Source organism: Talpa occidentalis, unplaced genomic scaffold (genome assembly GCF_014898055.3).
Source record: "Talpa occidentalis isolate TD23 unplaced genomic scaffold, MPIMG_talOcc4v2.1 talOcc4.13, whole genome shotgun sequence".
Taxonomy (NCBI): domain Eukaryota; kingdom Metazoa; phylum Chordata; class Mammalia; order Eulipotyphla; family Talpidae; genus Talpa; species Talpa occidentalis.
The window spans coordinates 38860290-38885154 of NW_023601322.1; the positions used below are offsets into that span (position 1 = coordinate 38860290).

General features: G+C 41.6%; 1 protein-coding gene and 1 pseudogene across 1 annotated transcript in view; one reads left to right on the plus strand and one right to left on the minus strand.

The window, feature by feature from the left end:
- LAMA3 (laminin subunit alpha 3) overlaps window positions 1–1396 on the minus strand; it is a 262122-nt gene extending 260726 nt beyond the window's left edge. The window contains 2 exon segments of the mRNA XM_037508729.2: window positions 1110–1138; window positions 1141–1396. Coding sequence (XP_037364626.1) covers window positions 1110–1138; window positions 1141–1396 — 285 coding nt within the window.
- A 1301-nt stretch (window positions 1397–2697) lies between these two features.
- On the plus strand, window positions 2698–4150 carry LOC119242804 (phosphoglycerate kinase 1-like; annotated as a pseudogene).
- The last annotated feature ends 20715 nt before the right edge of the window (window positions 4151–24865 follow it).

Below are 24865 nucleotides of genomic sequence, written 5' to 3' on the forward strand. Positions count from 1 at the left end.
AAAAGTGCTAAACTAAATTATATGTATATAATTTATAAATAAATAAGCACATCTTAGCACTGAATGTTCAACAACTTGTCATTTATGGAGGTACATAGTCAAAAAAAGTTCCTAAAACACTGATGGAGATTCTCAATGATAATCTTTGCCTTTTGGAGTCCAAGTTCCAAATATACTCCTTCTTCCATCAACACTTTCCTAATGTTCAGCTGTACTCCCTAAGAGAGGGAGGGAGGCTTAGTATAAAGGGGATTTGACATCAGAATTGGGTTCATAGCTGCCCTACTCCAAGAGGTAAGCATATTTCTTAACCTGCTGACCTCATCCAGTTCCCAGCATTGCTGTGAGGATCCTGTATAAGGGCCTGGAACACTTCCAAATGCTGATGAAGCACCAGTGACACTATCATTTACTTCAGGTGTTGTTGGTAAGAGTCTCTGCTAGGTTCTGAGCACCCTGTCTTTGATCACGTCAAGTTTCACGGACCCAAAGACTGGATGGTGACACTGTAGGCAGTCTAGTGAAGTGCATCTTTTTGGTGATATCACAGTGAAGTGCATCTTTGCATCTTTTCGGTGACATCACAGTGATACTCTTGAAACAACCAAAAAGTTCTCTCCTACGAGAACCAGGGAAGTTAACAGCTACCAAGTTTTCTCCTCCGAGTAAGGTGGAGAGATGGAAGGGCCTCCAAGCAGACACTGGTGAAGTCTGGCGGGGACTCAAGGCCTGGTCCGGCGCTACCTGGGTGGTGCAGGCTGAACCCCACCCGAGTTCTACGCATTCCTGGAGCGCAGCTTCCGACTTTCTTCCCTACTCGCCCAAACCTGACCTCAGCCTCCGCTCACCTGTGGTGTTTTACCCATCTGCGCCTTCGGCGGCGCACTGGCAAGGCTGATGCTCGCACGGGATCGAGCCTGGGTCGTTGCGCCCAACGCCCGGGGCAGCGCGCCTGTGCGCGGGTGGGGAATTTCTCCAGGTCGCCCGCGGTGATTAGCGCGCTCTGGGAATGGGTCAAGCCTTTCGCCCCGTCGCTGACCCGCGCGAATCAAGCTCACCCCCGTGGCGCCCAGCACGTCCCTCTCTCGTGTTCTCTCCGAGGACCTTACCTGAATAGCGTGGCCACGGCCCGGGGCGATGGGCCCCCCACCAACTTGCAGTAGAGCTCGGGTCGGGGCCGCGCGCCGTCGGGCGCCCGCTCCCCGCAGGTGGCGGTGGCCCAAATCCTCGCGGCCTCCGCCAAGTTGAAGTAAGGAGGGAGCAGGCTGAGCCGGGTCGCGGAGCGGGTGTTCCGAGCGGCTGCGAACTCGGCAGGGAGCGGCAGCATTAGTAGCAACAGCAGCAGCAGCAGCACTGGCCCAGGTGCCAAGCCCGGAGCCCGCGCGGCCGCCGCCATCCTGCCGCGCACCGCCCTCCCGCCCAGCTGCTCGCGGCACCGCTCGTGGGGCGCGCCGGGCTCGGTGGCAAGAGCCTGGTTCCACAGACGAGCGCAGCCCGGAGTGTGGGCGGCGGCGGATCCGCGCCCCCGCCCCACGTGCGGGGAGCCGGAGGCGTGAGGCGGCTCCTGGTCTGGAACCTGACGCGGCTGGGGCTGGAACGGGCACCCGCCGGATCAGGAACTGACAGCACCAGCCTCGGGCCAGCAGACGTCGACTCCTGCAATTGCGCTGCGCACTAGGAACTTCGCGGGCGGGGACGGCAAAAGGCGTTCCCAAGTTCCCACCCTGGAGGCTAAACCTGGGGGCCCGGAGAGCCCCACCTGCCCATCGCCAGGGCAGACAGCAGATTATTTCTCCTCTCCAGATAGTCACTCTCTCGGACAAGTCAGAAAATGCCACTTCGGACCTCCAACAGGGGTGAGAGTTAGCAGAAGACAGGGGATACTGCCACTGCCTGTCGAGCTTACATCAAAGACGTTGTGCTTTCCCAGACAAGTCCCACGTGTCAAAAGACAATCCCCACCCCTTCTCTAACCCCGAGCGCCAACGATATCCGCGGCACTGCATTTGATTCTGATGAGGTTAGAATCAAAAGGAGCTCTCCGGGAACTGGGAGTGGCAGAAGGAAGATATTCAAAAGACAGCCAAGGAGTGCAAGTTGTAGTTTGCCAAACTGGAAAGGTACCTTGGCTGAAATCCTTCAGATGCATAATCTGCTACGTTTTATGATAAACTGAAAGATGTGGAGTGAATGGCTGAGTCTGTTAGTGTACCCAGAGCTCCCACGCAGGCCAGACCTGGGCCTTGGTCTTGTAAGCAGGACCTCTCACCAAAACACCCCCCACTCGAGGTTGTCAGTGCTACTGTCCAGGATGGACAAAAATGCTCCTGAGGAAGTAAAACTGGAAGAGTTTTGAAGAATGGAGGAGGAGAAAAGAGGGACAGTAAGTGCTGTAAGAGCATTACTTCAACAAAAATTGAGACACAGGCATAAAAATGGTACAGATGAAAGGAGAGAGAACTCATCTGTATATTTAGTAAATACATGTTGCAGGAGGGGTATGTTAAGGTGGAAAGAAGTGTTCATCTTCTGTCTGTTCTTCAAAAATAAAAAGGGAGGGAAAATAATTTGTGAGCATAAAAAGGAGAATCCATAAAGACTGCTCTATTAAATAGATTCCACGTGCCCCCTCAGCACACCTAGGCACTGTCTCTGCTGTCTGACACCCCAGGCATCTAGCACAGTGGCATTGCCAAGATGTTGTTTCCCAACAAAGCTGTCTCTGCACAGGCTGAGCACAAAGGAAAGCAGGTCTTCATGAAAGTGGACTTCAGTGTTTCTGTGCAGAACAACCAGAAGATTGAAGCTGCCAGCCCCAGACACCAAATTCTGCTTGGACAATGGATCCATGTCAGTTGCTGTTATGAGCCACCACTCAGGGGTGATGACATGGGGTGTTGGGGGGCGGGCCTGCTGGTGTCTCCATGCCTAAAAAGTACTCCTTACAGCAAGTTGCTGTAGAACTCAAATCTTTGCTAGGCGAGGTTGTTTTGTTCTGTGTGGGCCCAGAAGTGGAGAAAAGTGTGCTGACCCTACTGCTGTGTCTGTCATCCTGCTGGAGAAACTCTGCTTTTATGTGGAGGAAGTAGGGAAGGGAAAAGATGCTTCTGGGAACAAGGTTAAAGCTGCACCAGCTGAAATAGAACCCTTCCGAGCATCACTTTCCAAGGTAGGGGATGTCTATATCAATGATGCTTTTGGCACCATTCACCGACCCCACAGCCCACTTATTGGTGGGAGTCAAGCTGCCACAGGAGACTGGAGGTTTTTTGATGAAGAAGGAGCTGAACTATTTTGCCAAGGTCTTTAAGGGCCCAGAAAAACCCTCTCTGGCCATCCTAGGCAGAGCTAAACTTGCAGACAAGATTCAGCTGACTAATAAGATGCTAAACAAAGTCTCAACAACATGGAGTTTGGCACCTCTCTGATGAAAAGGGAACCAAGATTGGCAAAGACTTGATGTCCAAAACTTGGAAGAATGGTGTGTGAAGATTGCCTTTCCTGCTTTACTTTGTCCTTGCTGATAAATTTGATAAGAATGCCAAGACAATGGCCAAGCCATAGTGGCCTCTGACATAACTGCTGGTTGGGTGGGCTTGCAGTGTGGTCCTGAGAATACCAAGAACTGTATTGACCCTATTGTTCCGTCTAAGCAGATTGTGTGAAATGGACCTGTGGCTATATTTGAATGGGAAGCTTTTGCCCAAGGCCAAAGCCAGAGAGGCTGCATCTCCATTGTTGTTTGGGGAGACACTGCTACTTGCTGTGCTAAATGGAATACAAAGGATAAAGTCAGCCTGTGAGCTCTGAGGGCAGAGCCAGTTTAGAACTCCTCAAAGGTAAAATCCTTACCTGGGGTAAAGCCTCTCAGCAGTGGTTGGTACTTCCTGCCTTTTGGTTCCTGTGCATAGCCCCTAAGTCACTTCTGCATGTCCACAAGGCATTAGGTAAAGTCATCCCCCAGTTTTCACAAGATTCGGGTAGTGACCAAGAGATGCTTCACCAGGAACACTTAAACTGTGATGTAGTGTCTCAGCTCATCTTTACTATGCCCTGGATTTACCCACACTTTTCAAGATCCCATTTGAATGTCTTAGTGACTAAGCCATTATGTATACTAGAGGGCATGTATTTTTATTTTGCCTGTTAGAAGAAAGTGAGCTGGGTTAGCTTAGTTCTTGTTTTGAAGTATCAATAGTTATTCTGATTAGCTTTGTCATTGTTTCACAAGCAGATGAAATTCCAGTTATAGGGAGAGAGGAATATGAAATTGGTGGGCTAGTAAATAACAACTATCCATTGAAACCAAAAAAAAAAAAACTGCACACACAAAAACTATAATAAAAGTTTGTACATCAAAAAACACTATAACAAAACAAAAATGGAACGCTAATGAGGAAGGAGAAAGTTTATACCATAAATGATACGGGATTAATGATTTTAATGTATGAACTGCTTTTACAAAGCAATTAGGAAAAGTTGAACACTTAAGGCTAAAATATCTAGTACAGTGCATAGAAAACAAAATTTTCCCATGTTGCTGCAAAGGGCATGAGTTTATCTTTTTTGGTTGCTGAGTAGTATTCCAGGGATTATGCTCAGTGAAATAAGTCAGAAGGAAAAGGAAAAATATCAGATGGTTTCACTTATAGGAGGAATGTAGGGAAACCAAAAAGGGGCCAGGAAAAAGAAATAATTATAATAAATTTATTTTTTTAATTTATTTAATACTGTATTCATTTTTTCAATTAATTTATTTATTTATACAAGCACTGGGTACAGTCAGAAGCGCAGGAGGGTGAGAAAATTCACCAGAGCCAGAATGGGGAGCAGAACAGGCAGACTGACGAAGAAGTACACTGCTGAGGGGAGCAGCTGGCGGCAGGAGAGGTCTGCGTGCCAGGGATTGAACCCGCGCTGCAGATTGAACCCAGCACTCAACCATTGTGCCACCAGGGGAAGCCCAATTATAATAAATTTAAAAAACAAAATTAAGGGCCTCCCCTGGTGGGGCAGTGGTTAAGCACTGGGTTGCGAGGCTGCCCGTAGCCTCTGCAGCGCCGGTTCAATCCCCGGCCACCAGCGAGGGTCCCACAAAAAAATAAATAAATAAAAAAATAAATAAATAAATAAATAAATAAAATAATTTAACAGGCAACTATTAATCAGAGACACACTGCAGGGGGCGGGGAAGGGAGAAGGATCAATATAGGAGAGGGATTATGTCCTTACACAAGGGACTATGGTGATGGTGCACGGGTGAATTGGTGGTGGGAATTTCACAGAGACTACACCTGAAAGGAGAAGGCATGCATTGTACAAAAAGGAAAAATGATGTAAAAAATATATACATAAATTAAAAAAATTTTAAAAGAAAACAAAATTTTTCAAACTAACAGACATGAATTTTTTTTTATCTTCTTGGAACTTGAAATGCAAGCAAAGTACCAATGAGATTCAGCTTTCACTTTTCAAATTGGCAGGTTTTTTTTAAGATTTATTTATTTATGCATACAAGAGTTGGGATATAGGCCAGAGGTGTGGGGGGTGAGAAGATTCACCAGAGATAGAGTGGGGAACAGAACAGGTATATTGACTGAAATACACTGCTGAGGGGAGCAGCAGGCGAGTCAGGAGAGGTCTGCTGCCCTATGTGGGTTGCTCCCTGACCGGCCGTGGATCGAACTCGTGCTACAGAGGCTGCAGACAGCTTCATAGGTTGTGTCTTAACCCCTTGCACCACCAGGAAGGCCCTTGCCAAAGATTTTTTTAAGTGATAAAATTGAAAGTTGAAGATAATTAAGGGAATCAAATATTAATCCCTTGGTTGAAGTGAAAACCTTATAAATTTTCAGGAGGGAAATTTTGGCAGTGCTTAGCAAATGATTTCATTGTACACGTATTTTGCCCTAACAATTCTGATTGTAAAGATTTATACCCACAAAATAATTAGGTAAGTTTGTAAGATTTAATGGAAAGTACTTATCGAAGTTATTTATAAACTTTGTTAAGTTAAAACAACCTAAATGTCCACTGGAAGGAACTTGTTAAATAAGTTGTATGTCCACATAGTAAAATCTTACAAGGTCATTAAAATGATGTTTCAAAAGTATATTTTCTGACATAAAAAGATGTTCATAACATTTTAGCAGAAAAAGGATGCAAAAAATGTGTACAAAAATTAGTTGTATTTCTAGACACCAGTGCTGAACAATCCCAGGATTAATTTAAGATCAATTCCACTTACAGTAGAATCAAAAAGAATTAAATTCTTAAGACTAAGTGTAACAAAAGAAGTGTAAGATTTATACAAAGAAAACTACAAAACATCTTTGAAAGAAATTAAAGAATATCTAAATGAATCGAAGGAGAGCCCATAATCATGGACTTGGAGACAATATTTTTAAGGGTGATAATATCTTCCCCTTAAAATATCTTCCAAAGCAATCTACAGATTCAACACAATTCCTATTAAAATCCCAAATGACATTTTGCATGCTAAAATTCATATGGAAATGCAATGGAACCAGAATAGTCAAAATAACCCTGAAACATATAAGCAAAGTTAGAGGACTCATACTTTCAGATTTGAAATTCTAATACAAAGCTACAGTAATCAAGGTAGTTTACTACTGACATAAAGGACAAACAGAGAAATTAAATTGGGATTCCAGAAATGAGCCCTACACTTACAGCTACTTTACAATTTTGAATGGTGCCAAGATTGTGGGATAAGAAAAGAACAGTCTTTTTAATAAATGGCACTGGGACAACTGACTACATGCAAAAGATCAAACTGGACATACAAATCGTGTACTTTAGATACATACATCATATCCATATACATCATATACAAAGGGGACATATACATCATATACAAAAATTAACTCAAAAGGATCAAAAACCTAAATGTAAGTGATAACACCATAAAATTCTTCAACAAAAACATAGGAGTAAGTCTTTGTGACTTCGGATTAGACGATAGTTTCCTAGATGTAACATCAAAACCACACACACAACTAAATTAAAAATAAATTGAAACCCATGAAGTTCGAAAGTTTTTGTGCTTTGGGCCTCCCTGATGGCGCAGCAGTTGAGCGCTGGGCTGGGGCAGCCTCTGCAGCACAGGTTCGATCCCCGGCTGCCGGGCGGGTCCCACATGGCGTGCAGACCTCTCCTGGGGAGCCCGCTGCTCCCCTCAGCAGTGTACTTTGGTCCTTCTGCCTGTTCTGCTCCCCTCTCCGGCTCTGGTGAATTCTCTCACCTCCCGTGCTTCTGACTGTACCCAGTGCTTGCATAAATAAATAAATAAATAAATAAATAAATAAATAAATAAATAAATCTTAAAAAAAAAATTTTTAAAAATAAAAGTTTTTGTGCTTCAATGAACACCATTTAAAAAGTGAGAAGACAGGGTCCTTCCTGGTGGCGCAAGGGTTGAGACGTACCCTGTGAGGCTGTCTGCAGCCTCTGCAGTGCAAGTTCGATCCCTGGCCTGCCAGGGAGCAACCCACATGGCACAGCAGACCTCTCCTGACTTGCCCACTGCTCCCCTCAGCAGTGTACCTCGATCAATCTGCCTGTTCTCTTCCCCACTCCGTCTCTGGTGAATCCTCTCACCCCACACCTCTGGCCTGTACCCCAGTTTTTGTATGCATAATAAAAAAAAAACTTTAAAAAAATAAAAAGTGAGAAGACAGACAAAAAAAAGGGGGGGGGCGGAATATTGCAAATCACATATCTGGTAAGAGACCCATATCCAAAATAAATAACTCTGCAACTCAACTGCAACAAAAATAATAATAATTATATGGAAAAGTGATTTGAATAAACATTTACTCACAGAGAATATGGTCATTCAGCACATGGAAAGATGTTCAACATAATTAGTCACCAGGGGGATACAAACCAAAACCATAATAAAATACTACTTCACACCAACTAGGATGGCTATAATAAAAAAGATAGATCATGACAAGTGTTGGTGAAAATGTGGAGAAATTAGAAACTTTATGTATGGGTGATGGGAATATAACATGCTTCAGAAGCTTTGGAAATATGTTGACAGTTTCTCAAAATTTTTACGTAATATCACGATGTGTTCCAACAATTCCATTTCTAAATATGTACTCAAGAGAATTGAAAATATAAATATATGCAAAAAATTTTACATTAATATTCATGCCAGTGTTCATAATATCCAAAAAGTGAAAACAACCCAATGTTCACAAACAGATGAGTGGATAAACAAAATGTGATACTGTTAGTGTGCAAACTGAGGGGTACCCTGGAACCCCCAATCCTGCACACTCACTCTAAAGGGGTTCTGCCATTGCCGCATTAAGACAAAGCACACTCTTAGTGTGAAAGAGTTTTCCTATGATTAGTGTGCATAGAAAGAGACAAGAAGAAAGGATAATTGTTTTCCAATAGAACACCCAAAGTTACCCATCCCCTTTTGGATAAATGCCCAAATAGGGTTGGCCTGAAACAAGGCCATTGAGTCCTGAAAATTTGCCACAAGTCTAAGATACCTTCTGGCAGGAACCATAGGAAAGAAGAAGGAGGGGCCAGGCAAGGCTGGAACAAAAGAAACAAAATCAAAGTACAGATCAAGGCAACAGCTGCTATAGTCAGCCTCCCCGTATGTCTCTCATCCATGTCTCTTCCAAGTGTCTCTACATGCTTCACCTCCATTTGTCTCCTTCCATGTCCCCTAAGTCCCTGGTACAAGTCCAAAGCTAAGAAGCCAGTGAGCCCTCCTTCACATGTCTCTCTAAGTCTTCTCGAAGTCTTCTGCTCTGTGTTCTATATCTTTGCCTGGCCACTCAGCTTCAGTCTTTATTTAGGTGGGTCAGGGAACCCAGAACCTCTCCTTTTTGTGGCAATTCCACTATCACAGTATATCCTTACAATGGAATATCATTCAGTAATCAAAAGAAACACATTGTCTGATAAATGCTACAATACACATGAACCTTGGAAATAGGCTAAGTGGTAGAAATGGGACACAGGAGGCCCATACTGCATGGGAAGAAACTGCTAATGGACAAGGGCATTAGGAATGATGAAAATGTTCTGAAATTAGATAGTGGCAATGCTTGCATAACTCTGAATATACTAAGAACCATTAATTTCAGCACTTTAAAAGTAATCTTATATTATGTGATTTTATCTTTTTTTTAAAGATTTATTTGTTTATTTATTTATTTTTTTTAATTTTCTAGAGGCATGTCTTATTTATTTATTTATTTGGTTGGTTGGTTTATACATGCACTGGGTACAGTCAGAAGCGCGGAAGGGTGAGAGAATTCACCAGAGCCAGAGCGGGGAGCAGAGCAGGCAGAAGGACCGAAGTACACTGCTGAGGGGAGCAGCGGGCGGCAGGAGAGGTCTGCGCGCCATGTGGGACCCTCCTCCGGTGGCCGGGGAGCAGCCGGGGATCGAACCGGCACCACAGTGGCCGCGGGCAGCCTTGCAACCCAGCGCTCAACCGCTGCGCCACCGGGGAGGCCCTTATTTGTTTATTTATACAAGGACTGGGGTACAGGTCAGAGGTGGAGGTTGGTGAGAGGATTCACCAGAGACAGAGCGGGAAATAGAACAGGCAGAATGACTGAAATACACTGCTGAGGGGAGCAGCAGGTGAGTCAGGAGAGGTCTGCTGCACCATGTGAGTAGCTCCCTGGTTGGGGATCAAACTTGTGTTGCAGTAGCTGCAGATAGCCTCATAGGTTGCGTCTTAATCCCTTGCGCCACCAAGGAGGCCCTGATTTTATCTTAATGCAGCTGTTATTATAAAAAAGAATTTGTGCAAAAATGAAATATACATTAAGTATAAAAAAGTACATATAAACTATACATTTATTTATCTATGAAAGCAGATACAGAGATTTTAAAAGCTATACAACAGGATGTTCTAGAGTGAATTGATAGGATAGAAAAAGGGTTTTTTTGATTTCTTCTTTTAGTTTATACATGTTATTTTTAATTTTTCTAATAATTAACCTATATTTCTTTACCCTAGTAAGAGTTTCATATTTTAATAAGTAAACTGAATGAATGCCCAGCACTACCCAAAATGGTTCTGCTAGTAGTGATAGGGTCCTATCTAAGTTAGCAAAGTAAGATTGGGAGGAAGTGAGAAAAATAGATTTTACATACACTTAAAAGTCTTTCCAGACACAAGATTATATGAAGGGAAACGTTCAGCAAATGGCTAAGATTCCAAAATTAGTTTAACTGATATGCAAATATGAAGGCAAAGTTTAAATTAAAGAAACAGTTCTCTGCCTCACCGGTAACTTTTCTACAGTGGCAGATCATTTCACTGAAGTGTTCCAATACCAGAATGCTCAGCATCAGAACTGACCATCTCTGGATTCATATCAAGGCCTCTTCTTCACAAAATTTCATGTTTGCTACAAAGGGCAACAATGAAGAGCATCACCTATAAAAGTGCCATATTCTCCAATGCCAGCATTTCTATTTGTCGCTACATTCCCTAGTTAAGATATATAATATCGTTGACCTCACATAGTCATTGCAGTTTGAAAATAAGTGATGTCCAAGCGTTGGGGAGAAAGGATGCCCTGAATGAACTCCACAGACACAGGTTTTATGGACTCCATCCCCTACTCCAGAGCAGAGGTTGAAGACACCAAGAACTACAAATCTCAAAAGGCCATCATCATGGAAGAGAGGAACGCTGGGAACTGAGGGTGGAGTTAAGCAGCCAGGTTTGATATATAACCAGACACGTGGGCCTTGGGAGTCTCTGGGCTCTTGGCTTTTTGCCAGCTCTCAGCATGCCATTGGGGTTCCAACTCAGTAGAACTGGTGGGATGCATTCACCATTTTATCTTCCTCTTTTTCTCTCTGAAGTATTCATGTCTTCATTTCCCCTTCTTTTGTAAATAAACCCTTTATTAACCTTTTTGTGTGTGCCTGCAGTCGAGTCTTATTTTAAGACCCTATTAAGCTCATGGGTGAGGACCCACAGTCAGACCAACCAATTTCATATCGGGGTTGCCCTGTAACACAAGTATAATAAGTGTGTTTGCCCACTAAGAACAGTTTTAAAGAGTCAAATAAAGCTACATATCTAAAGTTAATATTTGCTAGTAAAGCTATCTCTGTAAAGATTATGTATCCAAAACAAGCATCCTTGGAGCACCTACCCTCCACAGCCCTGGATATCAGAGATGTAATGAGAATAATGACACTTTAGTTGAAGGAGAAGAGAAAGGCTGCTCTGAAGTTTAAATGAAAACATGTATGAGCAAATGCCTTTGAACAATGAAGCAGCATATAAAAGGCACACTTGTGTTTTTAAAGCAGTATGTGGTTTTATTTTAATAAGAAAGATGATGTTTGAAGAAATTACTTGTTTTAAGAAAATAGGAATAGGGCCTCCCCGGTGGCACAGGCTGTAAAACACAGAGCTGTGAAGCTGTCCACAGCCTCTGCAGCGCCGGTTCGATCCCTGCCGGCCTGCGAGGGTCCCACATGATGTGGCAGACCTATCCTGTCACACCCGCTGCTCCCCTCAGCAGTCTTTCATCAGTCTGCCTGTTCTGTTCCCCACTCTGTCTCTGGTGAATCCTCTCACCCTCCTGTGAATCTGGCCTGTACCTCAGTTCTTGTATAAATAAATAAATAAATCTTAAAAAAAAAAAAAGAAAGAAAATAGGAATAATAAGCAGGAAGCTGAACTTCTGATTGCCAGTTCATGTTCTTAGAAGGACTCTGGGAGGACAGAGGGAGCAGCCACCTGGGTGAGGCCCATGGGAGGTGTGAAGCCTGCAGAGTTGCCCCTAGCGCCAGAGGAACTATTGGTTTACTCAGCCCTGGAGGGGTGGGTGTGGCAGACATGCATTGTTGGATATAAACAAACCAATTCTAACTCAAGTAAATTTGGGGTTTGGCTGGCGTTCAGAAGTGATTCATGCATAGTTATGCCCTTCAGATCTTAAGATGGAAATGCAACTTGCCATGCCAGTGTTGAGAATTTCCCTAGAGTCAAGAATCTAGACATGAAAGAGGGATAAACTATTGTGTCTTGCAAGGACATAATTGAACTTCATAATGTCACTTCAGTACCTAGCCTCGCCTTAGACTCATGGCTGATGCTCCTTGAAGTCCAAGCAGAGGCTTCCTCCTTCTCCTTCTGTTTCTATACTCTTCCCAAAATGACAGCTTTTCCTTCTGCTTTCCCAAGGCCTCCTCGCAATATAAACTGGGATCAGAGATCCTGGATGCTCCTTATTATTACTTCTCTAAAATGTATTGTTACATGGCAACAACCTGCCATTGGCTCTATTTCACTGAAGGAGAAGATTACAGTCTTCCTCTTTCATCATCACTTCATAGAGGAAAAATGGACAAGTGACAACAATAACCCAGACCTTAGCAGCATGTGGATCTAACAGCCTGCAATGAATTGAGTACAAATACAACAGAAAAGGCATTTCTACTTCTTGTGATACCGCTATCTGGTGAGGCCTACCCCGTGGAAACTAGAGGGAACTAAACAGTGAGCAAAGTTCTGCTGTTCAACTGGTAGCTTCATTGCTAAGATTGCCAGCTTCTTTTGGAACTCAACCATTCTATCAGTTTAAAGAACTGAAAGAATTTATTAACCGTATTTCCAAACACACATTTTCCATGTAATTAATGATCTATGTAGCTGTTGCTATAGGCTTTTGATTAACATGAAATAATTAGCATGATCACACTGAGTTTAAATCTATCCAGTCCAAAGTGAAGAGGTGTGTGTTCATTAGCCTGTGCTGCCATTTTCTAAAGGTAGGGCTTCTATTTATCATTCTGAAAATGACTAATAGGTTGCAAAATTTGTGTATTGTCTCCAAGGCCCCTATACATTGGAAAACACAAATCTGCCATCACCCATTTTTATTTATAAATAAGAAGTCAAGGTTAAGGGATTTGCAAAAATCCTCATTACCCTGAAAGGTATCCAGAACCTGGTCTTGTCCCACACCTCACCTCCACTTCCTTTAGTTGTGCACCACCCTGATACAGCCTCCTAGACCAAAAGACTTCTTGTAAACTAGTGATGCTCCTTGGCACATGACCTGTGTCTGGTACATCTTGAGGTTGGAATCACTAGTGTGAACCAAATCAGGGCAGAATTCTCAGTATCCAGTGTTTCAAATCAGTGCAGGCAGATTCCAGGAATCTTCATACGGGTGCCTCCTATTAGGACACTCCCTGGTAGTTAGTTCTGCCAAAGACCCTATGAAGAATTCACATTCCAATTGCATGACTTTCCTCTCCAGCTCTTGCTACACACACTCCAGTTTAGCTGGAGTGAAATACCCAGTTGGGCAGAGCAGGTAATTTTATACATTTGTTATTAAGGATTCCTTTTTTCCACCCCAGGTGCATGTTACTACAGTCTTGCTTGGAAAAGAAAACCTATACCCATGTAATAGTACCTTTTCTTGACAATGAAGTTTTTTTTTTTTCCTATCTGCCCAGAGTTACCGTGAAAGGTAAGTGGGTGTAAATTGTTATTCTCATTTCGTGGATGAGTAAAAATAGAGAATAATTAAATTACCATGCTCCAGCTTAGTGGAGATTTAAGAAATGGAGTTTCATTCTCTTAACATGAGGGTTAATAATGTATCCGGCAAAGATTTTGAGTTAAAATTAGAAAGCAATCTCAAATATTCTCTTGCATTATTTTCACGTTTTCTCCTTTTGGGTCATCCTAAGTTTAAGAATTTGAATGCCACTGCATGACTGTATGATGACAAGAGCTAAATCACAGCTCTCAGGGTTAAAATATGTTCACGACATGCTGCAATTTGCTTCCATGTTCAAAGTACATCACTTCAGAGACATGCATCTGGGTAAGAATTTGCAGGACAGGTCCAGTAAAGGGTGATTTAATGATAAATATTGTAAGCTATTTGAGGACAAGCGCTGACACAAGCATTTTTTTTTTCTTTGTAACCTTTAAGATTTCTATAGGAATGCCTTACATAGAGCAATAGATTGGCTAAATATTTATCAAAATTGGGGGCCTCCGCTGGTGGCGCAGCGGTTGAGCACTGGGCTGTGAGGCTGCCCGCAGCCTCTGCAGCTCCGGTTCATTCCCTGGCCACCGGCGAGGGTCCCACAAAAAAAAAAAATATATATATATATATATATCAAAATTGGGATTGAGGGCCTCCCTGGTGGTGCAGGGGTTAAAGACAGCGCTATCAAGAGATCACCAGTCACTGCAGCATGAGTTTAATCCCAGCAAGCCAGGGAGGTGATCCACATGGTGCAACAGACCTCTCCTGCTTTGCCAACTGCCCCCCTCAGCAGTGTATATCAGTACATCTGCCTGTTCTGCTCCCCACTTTCTCTGTTGAATCCTCTCACCCCCACACCTCTGGCTTATACCCCAGTTTTTGTATGCATAAATAAGTAAATCTTTATAAAAATGGGATTGAATTAATTTCACTTGTGCTCTAGAACTTAGGACTAATACACAATTTTTGCAACCATATAATCACTGAAATCCCTCATCATGTGTGCTTTTTTAATTACCCTCAATACTGAGCAGTTTGCAGAACAAATGGCAGTAATAACTTCAATATTTCTTAAAATGGAACTGTAGGTCCAACTTGCTCATTTCAATGCATTTTTCCTCTATAGAGTGCTAATTATGTTTATGGGACTTACCAGTGTGGTTTTTATAGAAGTAAATTCCAAAGAGGATTTGAGGTTGGCTAGTTAGACAGTCAGGCCTATAAAATAGCTAGAAAACATGAGTGAACTACATGCTTATCCCTGAAGAGGTGGAAGGGGAAGAGAAAGTGATGGAGTCAGTGGTATGTAAATAATATGAAGAGATGAGAAAAAGAAATACCAAAGAATTGTCAGGACTATCAGCATAGTGAGTAGAAATGACTGGCTGCCTACCAAGCGTGGGTGCCCCCATTCCACAGTCTAGATGTTCTAAGAAATGGCTGCCTGACCTAGGAATACATTTCCCATTCTCTTTGTATCTAAACAGGATCATGGCTGATTGTGAGTCAATGAAAAATGTACTGGACTTTTATGTAAATGTAAATGAAATAGACTTTCATTGAATTATGTCACCAAGATTTGGGGGGTTACCTGTTAATTTAGTTAATGTTACCATAACTTCTTGTGTGATACTTCATGCTTTATCTTTTTTCCTGTCTGGAGGCAAAGAGTTCCAGAGCACTAGGAATTGAGAACCACAGGATGGAAGGAGCGTGGTTTCCATGTGAAGATTTACACACACCTGCATTGGACTGTTATATAAATGAGCAATAGACTTTCATTGAATTTCATCACCAAGATTTGGGGGGTTAACTGTTAAAGTAGTTATTGTTACTTTAGTACACCTAAAGGAGTCAATATTGTTGAGATATTTTTACATATATGAGAACAGAAAGAAATGGTCAATGGCAATTAAGAAGCTAACCAAGACCCTAAAACTATACTGCCATGTGAGTCATAAATCTTGTCAAACCTCCAAATTTTCATCTCACAGCCTCAGTAAGCTTATTTGAAACTTAAGTTGGAATGTTGAACTGGGTTTACTTGGGCTTGGCTGGGCTAATAACATTAGACACTTGTTTGGTTGAGCTGTTGTCTGCTGCTTGCACTTTCTTATGCTTAGCATTACTTGAAGTGTTTTCCTATTGACTTGGAAGGACAAAGTCCTTTTAGTTATTGACATTTATGTGGGTCAGCAAATACAATAAGATCAGGTCTATTACCTTGAAACTATCCATTATAAATCTCTTAAAACTGTTCATTAGTCAAATGAACTGTGTAAGGAGATAAATAGGTATTATTTTTTTAATCCCACTGTCTCTACATATTTCACTTTTCTTACCTCTTCAACAAAAATAAACAGAAAAAGGTGGTTTTCTGCTTAGGATACAATTCATATTCAAAATATTTGTAACTATGTAGCCTTCTCTGCCAATTCATTTCCATCAGTGTCAACACAATTTGTCTAATACCTGAGATAAGTTTTTGCAAAAGCACCTACTTTAGTGACTAATTCATAGGTGCTCGACAATCATCAATTTACTCTTCCCTTTCTATTCTTTTGCCAGGCTAGAAAACATGTATTTCTCATTAATTGTTCTCTTTCTCTAACATCTAATGTTTATAAGATGCCAGTTACCATTATTCTGAATTCATCTATTTATCTATCTTCTTGCTATCATTACCATAGTCCAGACCACCCTCAACCATGCCAAGAGCATTTTCCCTGAAGTTCTCTGCCTCCAGTCTTTCCCTTACAATCTATCTTGCATGTGACTAGTAGCCCAGCATTACACGCCAGAGTGAGATGTTGCCACTATTATCTGCCATGTCAGTCCAAGTCCTACTGCGCCACAGACTCTGGCTTTGTGCTCATCCTCCTTCGTGTGTACCATACTCTTGTGTTCTTATCTTCCCATGGATCAGGGCTGCTCCCTCATGTCAAATAAGATACCAAATTCTATCCATTTCATTTTCTAAGTAGTTAGATTACTCACTTCAACTGCTTTCCCATGGTTCCAACCCTTAACTTGAAACTATACATTTTCCACTTGAATTGTTACAAAGTCTTCCAAATCCCTCCAGTCTTGCCCTTATCCAATCCATCCTGCACACTGCTGCCAGAGGGAATTTCCTAGAACTGAACTGTCCAATACGGTAGCCAAGAGTCACACATGACTATCCAAATCTAAATTAAAACAGAAAGTTCAATATTATCCAGTTATCCCACTGCTGAGTATTTATCAAAAAAAAAAAATACAAGAACAATAACAAGAACATGAATTCAGAAAGCTGTATGCACTCCCATGCTTATTGTACAATTATTATAATAACCAAGAATTGGAAAAAACTTAAATGCCCATGGATAAAGAAGATGTGGTATATATACACAATAGAATCTGATTCAGCTATTTAAAAAAAAAAAGTGAAATTCTGCCATTGTAACAACATGTATGGGCCTACTGGTTATTACACTTAGTGAAAAAAAGCCATAGAGAGAAAGACAAACAGCACATAATTCCATTCATGTATTATACAGAGAAAAAATAGATTAATTGAACAAAAGCAACCTATTGGACTATAGATAAGTTAAAGTAATTAATTAAAAAGTAATTAATTAAAAATTTAGTTCCTCAATCAAATTTAGTTCCTCTTTCAAGTACTCAGCAGCCACCTGTGGTTAGTGGTTATCATATTGAAAAGAGAAGATTACAGAACATTTTGTCATTGCAAAAAGTTCCTTTCAACAGTGCTATTACTAGAATATAAATCTAATTATGTCTCTATTCTATTTAACACCAATTAATGTTTCCAATTACATTGAATTAAGTCTCAACTCCTTGGTAGGGAGTTTAACTTGGCTCTTTGGGGGAAGGCAACAGATTTGATTTTTTTTTTTTTAATCCCTGTGGTCTAGCAGAGTATTTGGAGCAGAAGTAGGTGCCAGAGCAGAATCAGTGTTCTTTGTTTCCTGTTCTTCAGTACCTTGTATCCCGGTGAACTGTTCAGCACAACTATTCACCTGGCATCACCTCTCAGCACAGCTGAAAGTAGCCTGATGGCTAATTGTAGGTTACTAAAGAAAGGGGAAAAACAAAGATGCTGATGAAATGACTTTCAAGGCATCTCTCTTCTCAGAGATTTTGAGAAAATCTAATCATCTTTATGTGGTTGAGTTGCCTGTCCTCTGCACTCATGGAACCAGCATCTTCCATCCATGAAAAGAGAACTAGTGGATCCAGAGAGCTGTAGTCAAATCTACATGCTTGAACTTGGAAGATCAATGGATTGTTCTAACTCTTACGTCATGTTTCCATATGTTGAAAGCCTCATCAGAACAAGATATGACTAAAGCAAACAAATGAATGAACCCAAAAGAGATGTAAAAGTACAAATTTGATCATTGGTTGGTGCTCAGTAAATATTGATACTTGTGGATTTTTAATCAGTTGGCCTGTTTGGTCTAGTCAAGTGAGTTTTTATAGCCCTACTAGTCAGTAAGAGGGCCCACAAATACTAGTGCCATCTTATAAAGAGCTAGAACATCAGCTGGAATTTCCACATAACTGAGTTCTACCTTATTCAAGAAAAAACCTAGAATTTGAATTTATATAATTTTTTAAAGTACAATTAAAAAAATTATGTCAACTATTATATTGGTGGCCCCCACTGAACCACAGCTCTTAGTACTCTTGTTACTCTTGTTCTTATGTTTTTCCTTTCCACAAACTGACTTTGGCAAATGAGATATTAGGGAGCATGATGCAAGCAGAGATTTGACAAGCACATTTCAGCTTAGAATTTGCCTTCTGGAACCCATATTCCATACCCCAAGAAAGCTCAACTAGCCTGCTGGAGGAAGCAGCAGGGTATGTAGGAAAAAGTCCAGAATAATGAGACCATGCAAGGCATGTGAGTAAAACCAACTTGGTCATTACAGTCCCATTTAAGCCACCAGATGAAGACATCTGATGAGAGACCCCAGGCAGGACCAACCGAAAAATTACCCAACTGATCCCAGCCCATGTTGCTGAATCACAGACAAATGAATAGATGTTGTTTTAAGTCACTGCTTTGGGGTGTGATTTATTATGCAATACTAGAAAACCCACAGCACTTAGAATCTTGTTTCTTCTCATTCATCAACATGAGCTGCTACATATCACCTATGATATGCAGGTTCTACTCTCAAATAACAGAAGTTGGCATTAGAAGTAAATATAGAAGTCCCTTTCCAAGGAAGGTGAGAATGTTTTTACTTCTAGGCATTTATGGGAAATTGTAGTTTTAGAATTTCACTTTTGTATTTAGATATTTTTTTCAATATATTTAATTCTTTAATATAGATTGGGTTTATCTCTTCTTATTTTGTCTTTTTCTTTTCTGGCTTTTGTTCCCAGATGAGTATCTGGGGAAAAGAAAAATTTTATCTCATGAGTTTCATACCGTATTTTCTGCTCTTGTCAAATGCCCTGTTAACATCATTCCACGTCCAAAAATGATAAAAAAAAAAAATGCTTACGAATATGCTTACTGCCATGGCACCAAAACAGTGCCAGAAAGGACAATTCTTTAAAAACAGATTTCGTCATCCTGTGAATTCCACACAGCAGATACTCCTTTGGTAGGTATGTTGTAAGTCATAGTTTTTCTCTGAAAGTAGGTGTTTCACTTTTTGTGACCCTTCTTTTCAAGAATAGCCTTGTCCTCTCAGCTTGGGGTTATGTTTTATATTTCCTTCTTTTATTCATTATTCTTTTATAGGTGGTCTTTGTTTTTTTTTTTTTTAATAGAGGCATGTTTTATTTATTTATTTGTTTGTTTGTTTGTTTTGTTTACACATGCACTGGGTACAGTCAGAAGCGCAGGAGGGTGAGAGAATTCACCAGAGCCAGAGCGGGGAGCAGAGCAGGCAGAAGGACCGAAGTACACTGCTGAGGGGAGCAGCTGGCGGCAGGAGAGGTCTGCGCGCCATGTGGGACCCTCCTCTGGTGGCTGGGGAGCAACTGGGGATGGAACCGGCGCTGCAGAGGCTGCGGGCAGCTTCTCAACCCAGCGCTCAACCGCTGCGCCACCGGGGAGGCCCTATAGGTGGTCTTTGAAGGAAACATTTTGCTTTTTTTTTTTTTCCTGTAACTTTTTTTGGTGGTAATGTTAGTTTACAACACTGTCCATGATTTAGGGGAATCACTGTATATGATTTAGATTCACAGCTCTTCAGATGTCTGTTTCCACACCACACCCCACACCCACCACCAAAGCACCCATAGTCCCCCCATAGTCCAGTGTCCCCTCCCACTCTGGTAGCCTCAGTTCTGCAGTCGGATGTCTAAGGGGGTGTTCTGGTTTAGTTTTGTTGATTCCTTTGTTTTGTTTCTTTATATTCCACACTGAGTGAAATCATCTAGTAATTGTCCTTTTTTATTTTTTATAACTTTTTTTTTAATTTTTTGAAAAGATTTATTTATTTATCTACATAAGCACTGGGTATAGTCAGAAGTGCGGGAGGGTGAGAGGATTCACCAGAGCCAGAGCAGAGAGCAGAACAGGCAGATCGACAAAATACACTGCTGAGGGGAGCAGTGGGCAGAAGGAGAGATCTGTCATGCCATGTGGGACCCTCGCCCAGAGGCCGGGGATCTAACCTGCGCTGCAGAGGCTGCGAGCAGCCTCTCAACCCAGCACTCAACCGCTGCGCCACCGGGGAGGCCCAGTAATTGTCCTTCCTGAAGAAAGTATTTCTCCCTTATTTCTCATTTGGAAAAAAAAGTATGGTTTACCTTGAATCAAAGAGTTTCTTTGATAATCTTATCAAATTGGTGAGGGTACTAAAAGAAAAAGCACCGAAAGCTAATTTTCCTATTGTTGAATTAAATTCAAAGTGGTCACACCTTGTTTAAATCAATGCCATTCAAAATGTGTTCTGTGAACAAGTACCGATCTGTGAGCTATTGTTACAATGAGGAAAGCACAAAAATGAAGTGTTTATAAACTTACTTTAACTATTTGATGGTGCCATGACATCTAATTATGTGATCATTTTTCTCATAACCTAGTTTTATTGTATATTACAAAATACAAGTCAATGATAATTGGAATTTTTTTGTGATCTTTTCTTTACAGATATTTAAAGAAGCACTAGTTCAACTAACTTACTAGCCTCAAGGACTAAGACAGTATGGACCCGGAGTGGGTGCTTAGCAAAACATTTCTTGATTGATTGTTACTTGAATCAATCCTAATTCTATGATATTCTAATATTATGCTAAATCTTTACCAATTGCCTAACTATTCACACAACAAATTTTTAAAGTGGAAGTTTTACAGTATTTTTTAAAGGGCATGAAAAACCCTGCCTAATTCTCTTGGCTTGGGATGAGTAATTATACCCAAATTTAGAAAACTCAAAAGAAATGACACGCATGCTTAAAGTTAAAATTAACTTTCCCTTTACTCCATAAATGTACCTTTTGATTCAGCTGCCTTTGAGCAGAGAGATGGGTATAAGGTGTTGAACTCAATGTAAGGACTAAATCCATGACTCATTCGTATGAAAACCAAATTCATCCTTGGGTTATACCAGGTGAAAGCCAGTCTTTCACCTGGTACAGGAAGTCAGACTCCTTGAAGTTGTGTATCTTCAAAATGCTCTCTATACTAAAGGACATTTACTAATTCAGCTTCCAGACTAAGGAGGCCTGAGTGGATGGTAGGTATTACATTCTTAATTCTTAGGTTTTTTTCCTTCCCCTTGGCACATCAGCCTCAGAGCAGTCTTACTGAGGGTTTTGCTTTGACATGTGCCTCAGTCCCTCTATTTGGATTATTGCCTCGCTCTTGTGTGATGTTAGACAAGTCACGTGGTGTCTACATACTTTAACTCCCTCATCTGGAAAAAAAAAAAAATGAGGCCAGGGATATAGGGAAAGTTAAATTATGTAATGTATGAGAATGTGTCTGTTGCAGCGCAGGACCGACCCCAGTTGCGCTTGCCAGTTCTGGCCCTTCACCTAGCCCCTGCCCCCTGACCAAGCTCCCACCACTCAGTGTCAGTTATGTAGTAGTTAAGGGCACAGGCTAGAGTGATAGTCATGGGGCTAAGTCCCAACGTTCTCATTTACTAGCGTCTATGACCTTGTGACTTTGGACAAGTTATTTAACAGCTTTAAGTCTCAGTGCCTTCATTGAAAAATGTTATCCATGGCAAGGGATTCATGGCTATTGGATGAAGTCATCATTATAAAGGTTCTAATACAATGCCAGACAGTTTGCACCCGATTAGGACAGTTATTTTTATTTTTATGACCAGTTCTAAAAATAGATCCTGACCCATTGTGTCTGCTTTTCTGTTCAGGGGTCTGCTTTGCATCCTAATTTCTGGGAAGCTGGGAGTTTTCTTTGCTCAATTCATTAAATATTAGTCCTTAGTGATGGTAGTTCTGCTTCTACCTGCTGACCTCCTTCACTGGACATAGCTCCCTGCTGCCCCTCTTTTTTACCTTGTCAGAGCCCCAGCATGGAAGAGTGACTGTCAGGAGTCCTAGGGAAGTTCTCACTGCCATAAGATCAGCTGTCAACTGGTCAGCCTTGTCTACCACCTACTGTCTGCCCCCAACTTCCCAGAATATCACACCAGTCTCCAGGTTTCTTCAGTCTCTGTTGGGAGCTCCTTGGATCCCTGACCTTTCTGTGGGCCTGACTAGCTCCCAGGATGAGCCACAGTGGACTGGCCTGCAGGCAATCTGCTGAACCCCAGTTCTGCAGGACTTGCCTATGGAACAACCCAGGGCCATGCTCCCAACCTAGGACTGGCATATTGGTGTCATAATGCAGTATCAGGCTGAAGGCAAATGTTATAACTGGTTTTTCTAGAAACCATGTTTGATGGTTGACTCTTCTGGGAACTTCTGATGAGATTTCTATTTCCAATGAAACCACCTGGATTTCTCCCCATGCCCTGCTCTTGTGTAGTACCTTCTTTGACTCCATTCCACTTGCAAGGGAAGATGAGAAACCTACACCTACATAAATGCCATTAAAATCTGCAGTGCTCAGTGAAGGACTGTTATCTAAGCTCAGTTTGAGCTGCATCTCAAGGGAATTGGGAATGGAGGACACCCTACACAAGCACCCATTTCCTTGTTCAGCTTCAAAATTCCAAGGTCCGCCTCCCCAAAACACATATAGATATACACAGTGTTAGTTAATTTAAAACACACACTGACATACACAAAGTTAGAGTCACAGCCCTTTTGCAATAACTTTTGCTCCCCTCTCAGATACCTCTTCTCCCATATTGAGAACTGGGATAAGTGTTCTTTGGGTGGTTGGGGAAAGTTTTGTTTCCGGTGAAGCCATGATGATGGTTCTGGGAGGCAGTAACCTTCATGCAGATAAAGGACAATGTCCTTTATTGTTGCCTCTCAGTGGCCTCCCTTGCAAGCTATAGCCACTTGCCTTAGATTCCTGAAAAAGAACAAGGCAAGCCAACAGACTCCAAAACTCAGTCAAAAAAAAGAGTATTAGGAGCTTGATTCCATATATGAGAAACTCATGGACCCCATTTCATTTGTGAGGATCCATTCGTTCATTCAAAAATATTCAGTGAGGGGCCTCCCTGGTGGCATAGGGGTTAAAGTCTCAATGCTATCAAGCTATCCCCAGCCACTGCAGCATAAGTTCAATCCACAGAAGTAAACCACATGGTGCAGCAGACCTCTTCTGTCTTACCTGCTGCTCCCCTCAGCAGTGTATTTCAGTGGATCTGCCTGTTCTGTTCCCCACTCTGTCTCTGGTGAATCCTCTCACTCCCTCCACCTCTGGCCTATTCCCCAGCTCTTGTATGCATAAATAAGTAAAAATAAATCTTAAAACAAAACCAAAAATATTCAGTGAGTACCTACTATGTGCTAGGGGCTGGATTTGGCATTGGGACTGTTAAAAGGATGAGGTTTATAAAATTATGATTCCATGTGACTCACAATCTAATGCTCAGTGTTACTGACATTCTTGTAACCCTATATTACCATCTTACCTCCAAGCAATAAGAAGCCAGGAACCCCTACTGAAATAATTAGGGTCCTGCCACACGAGATTTATACATTTTTTTAACTTTATATATTTTATATCATTTTTCATTTTTGCACAATGTATGCATTTTCATCTCAGTTAGAGTCCCCATACAATTCCCACCCACACCCTTTTTGATTCTACTCCCCCCCCCATAGTGTGTCTCTGATTTATAGTTGCTTGTTGATTTTGATTTTTACTTTATTATAATTAGTCTTTTTCCTGGTCCCTTATTTAGATTTTCTAACTTCCTGCTATGAGTGAGAGCGTATTTACCCAAAGGACACAGAAACATTAATTCAAAAGGGCACCTGCACCCCTATGTTTATAGCAGCACTGTTTACAATAGCTAAACTATGGAAACAACCCAAATGCTGAAAAACAGATGACTGGATCAAGAAGATGTGGTATAGGAGCCTCCCTTGTGGTGCAGTTGTTGAGCACTGGGCTGCGAAGCTGCCCACAGCCTCTGCAGTGTCAGTTCAATCCCCAGCTGCCCACAAGGGTCCCACATGGCTCGCAGACCTCTCCTGCCATGCCCACTGCTCCCCTCAGCAGTGTATTTCATCAGTCTGCCTGTTCTGCTCCCCACTCTGGCTCTGGTGAATTCTCTCACCCTCCTGCACTTCTTACTGTACCCAGTGCTTGCATAAATAAATAAATAAATAAATCTTTAAAAAAAAAGATATATATACACACACACACACACACACACACACACACAATGGAATATTACTCAGCAATCAAAAAAGATAAACTAATGCAATTTGCAGCAACACGGATGGAACTGGAAGGGATCATGCGCAGGGAAATAAACCAGAAAGAAAAAGAGATTTATACAGTTTTTAAGACACAGTTTTGCATATTACTGCATACTTGCCAAACAAGGACCCCAAAAGTCAAATTTTAACTTAAAAAATTATATGCTGCATTTTCAACCATGGGGTGGAGTGGGGAGAGAGAAGATCTATCTTTTCCATGGGAAAATCAAATTTAGTCTATTCTTGCCCCCATGTAGGCCTGAGAGAAAATCTCCATAAATGGGATTCTAAGGACTCAAATATTTTTACTTCTCATAAAAATTAAGCAGAACAAGGGCCAAATTTGCAAATAATTTGTAAGTCAGTCTGTAAGTATGTATGTGCTACACTTTTGTCCTTTATGAGCTTAGCAACTTGGCAATAAATTGTAAGAACTGAGATTTCAACTGATCAACATTCAGGGTGCCCAATACATGATTTGCTGAAGC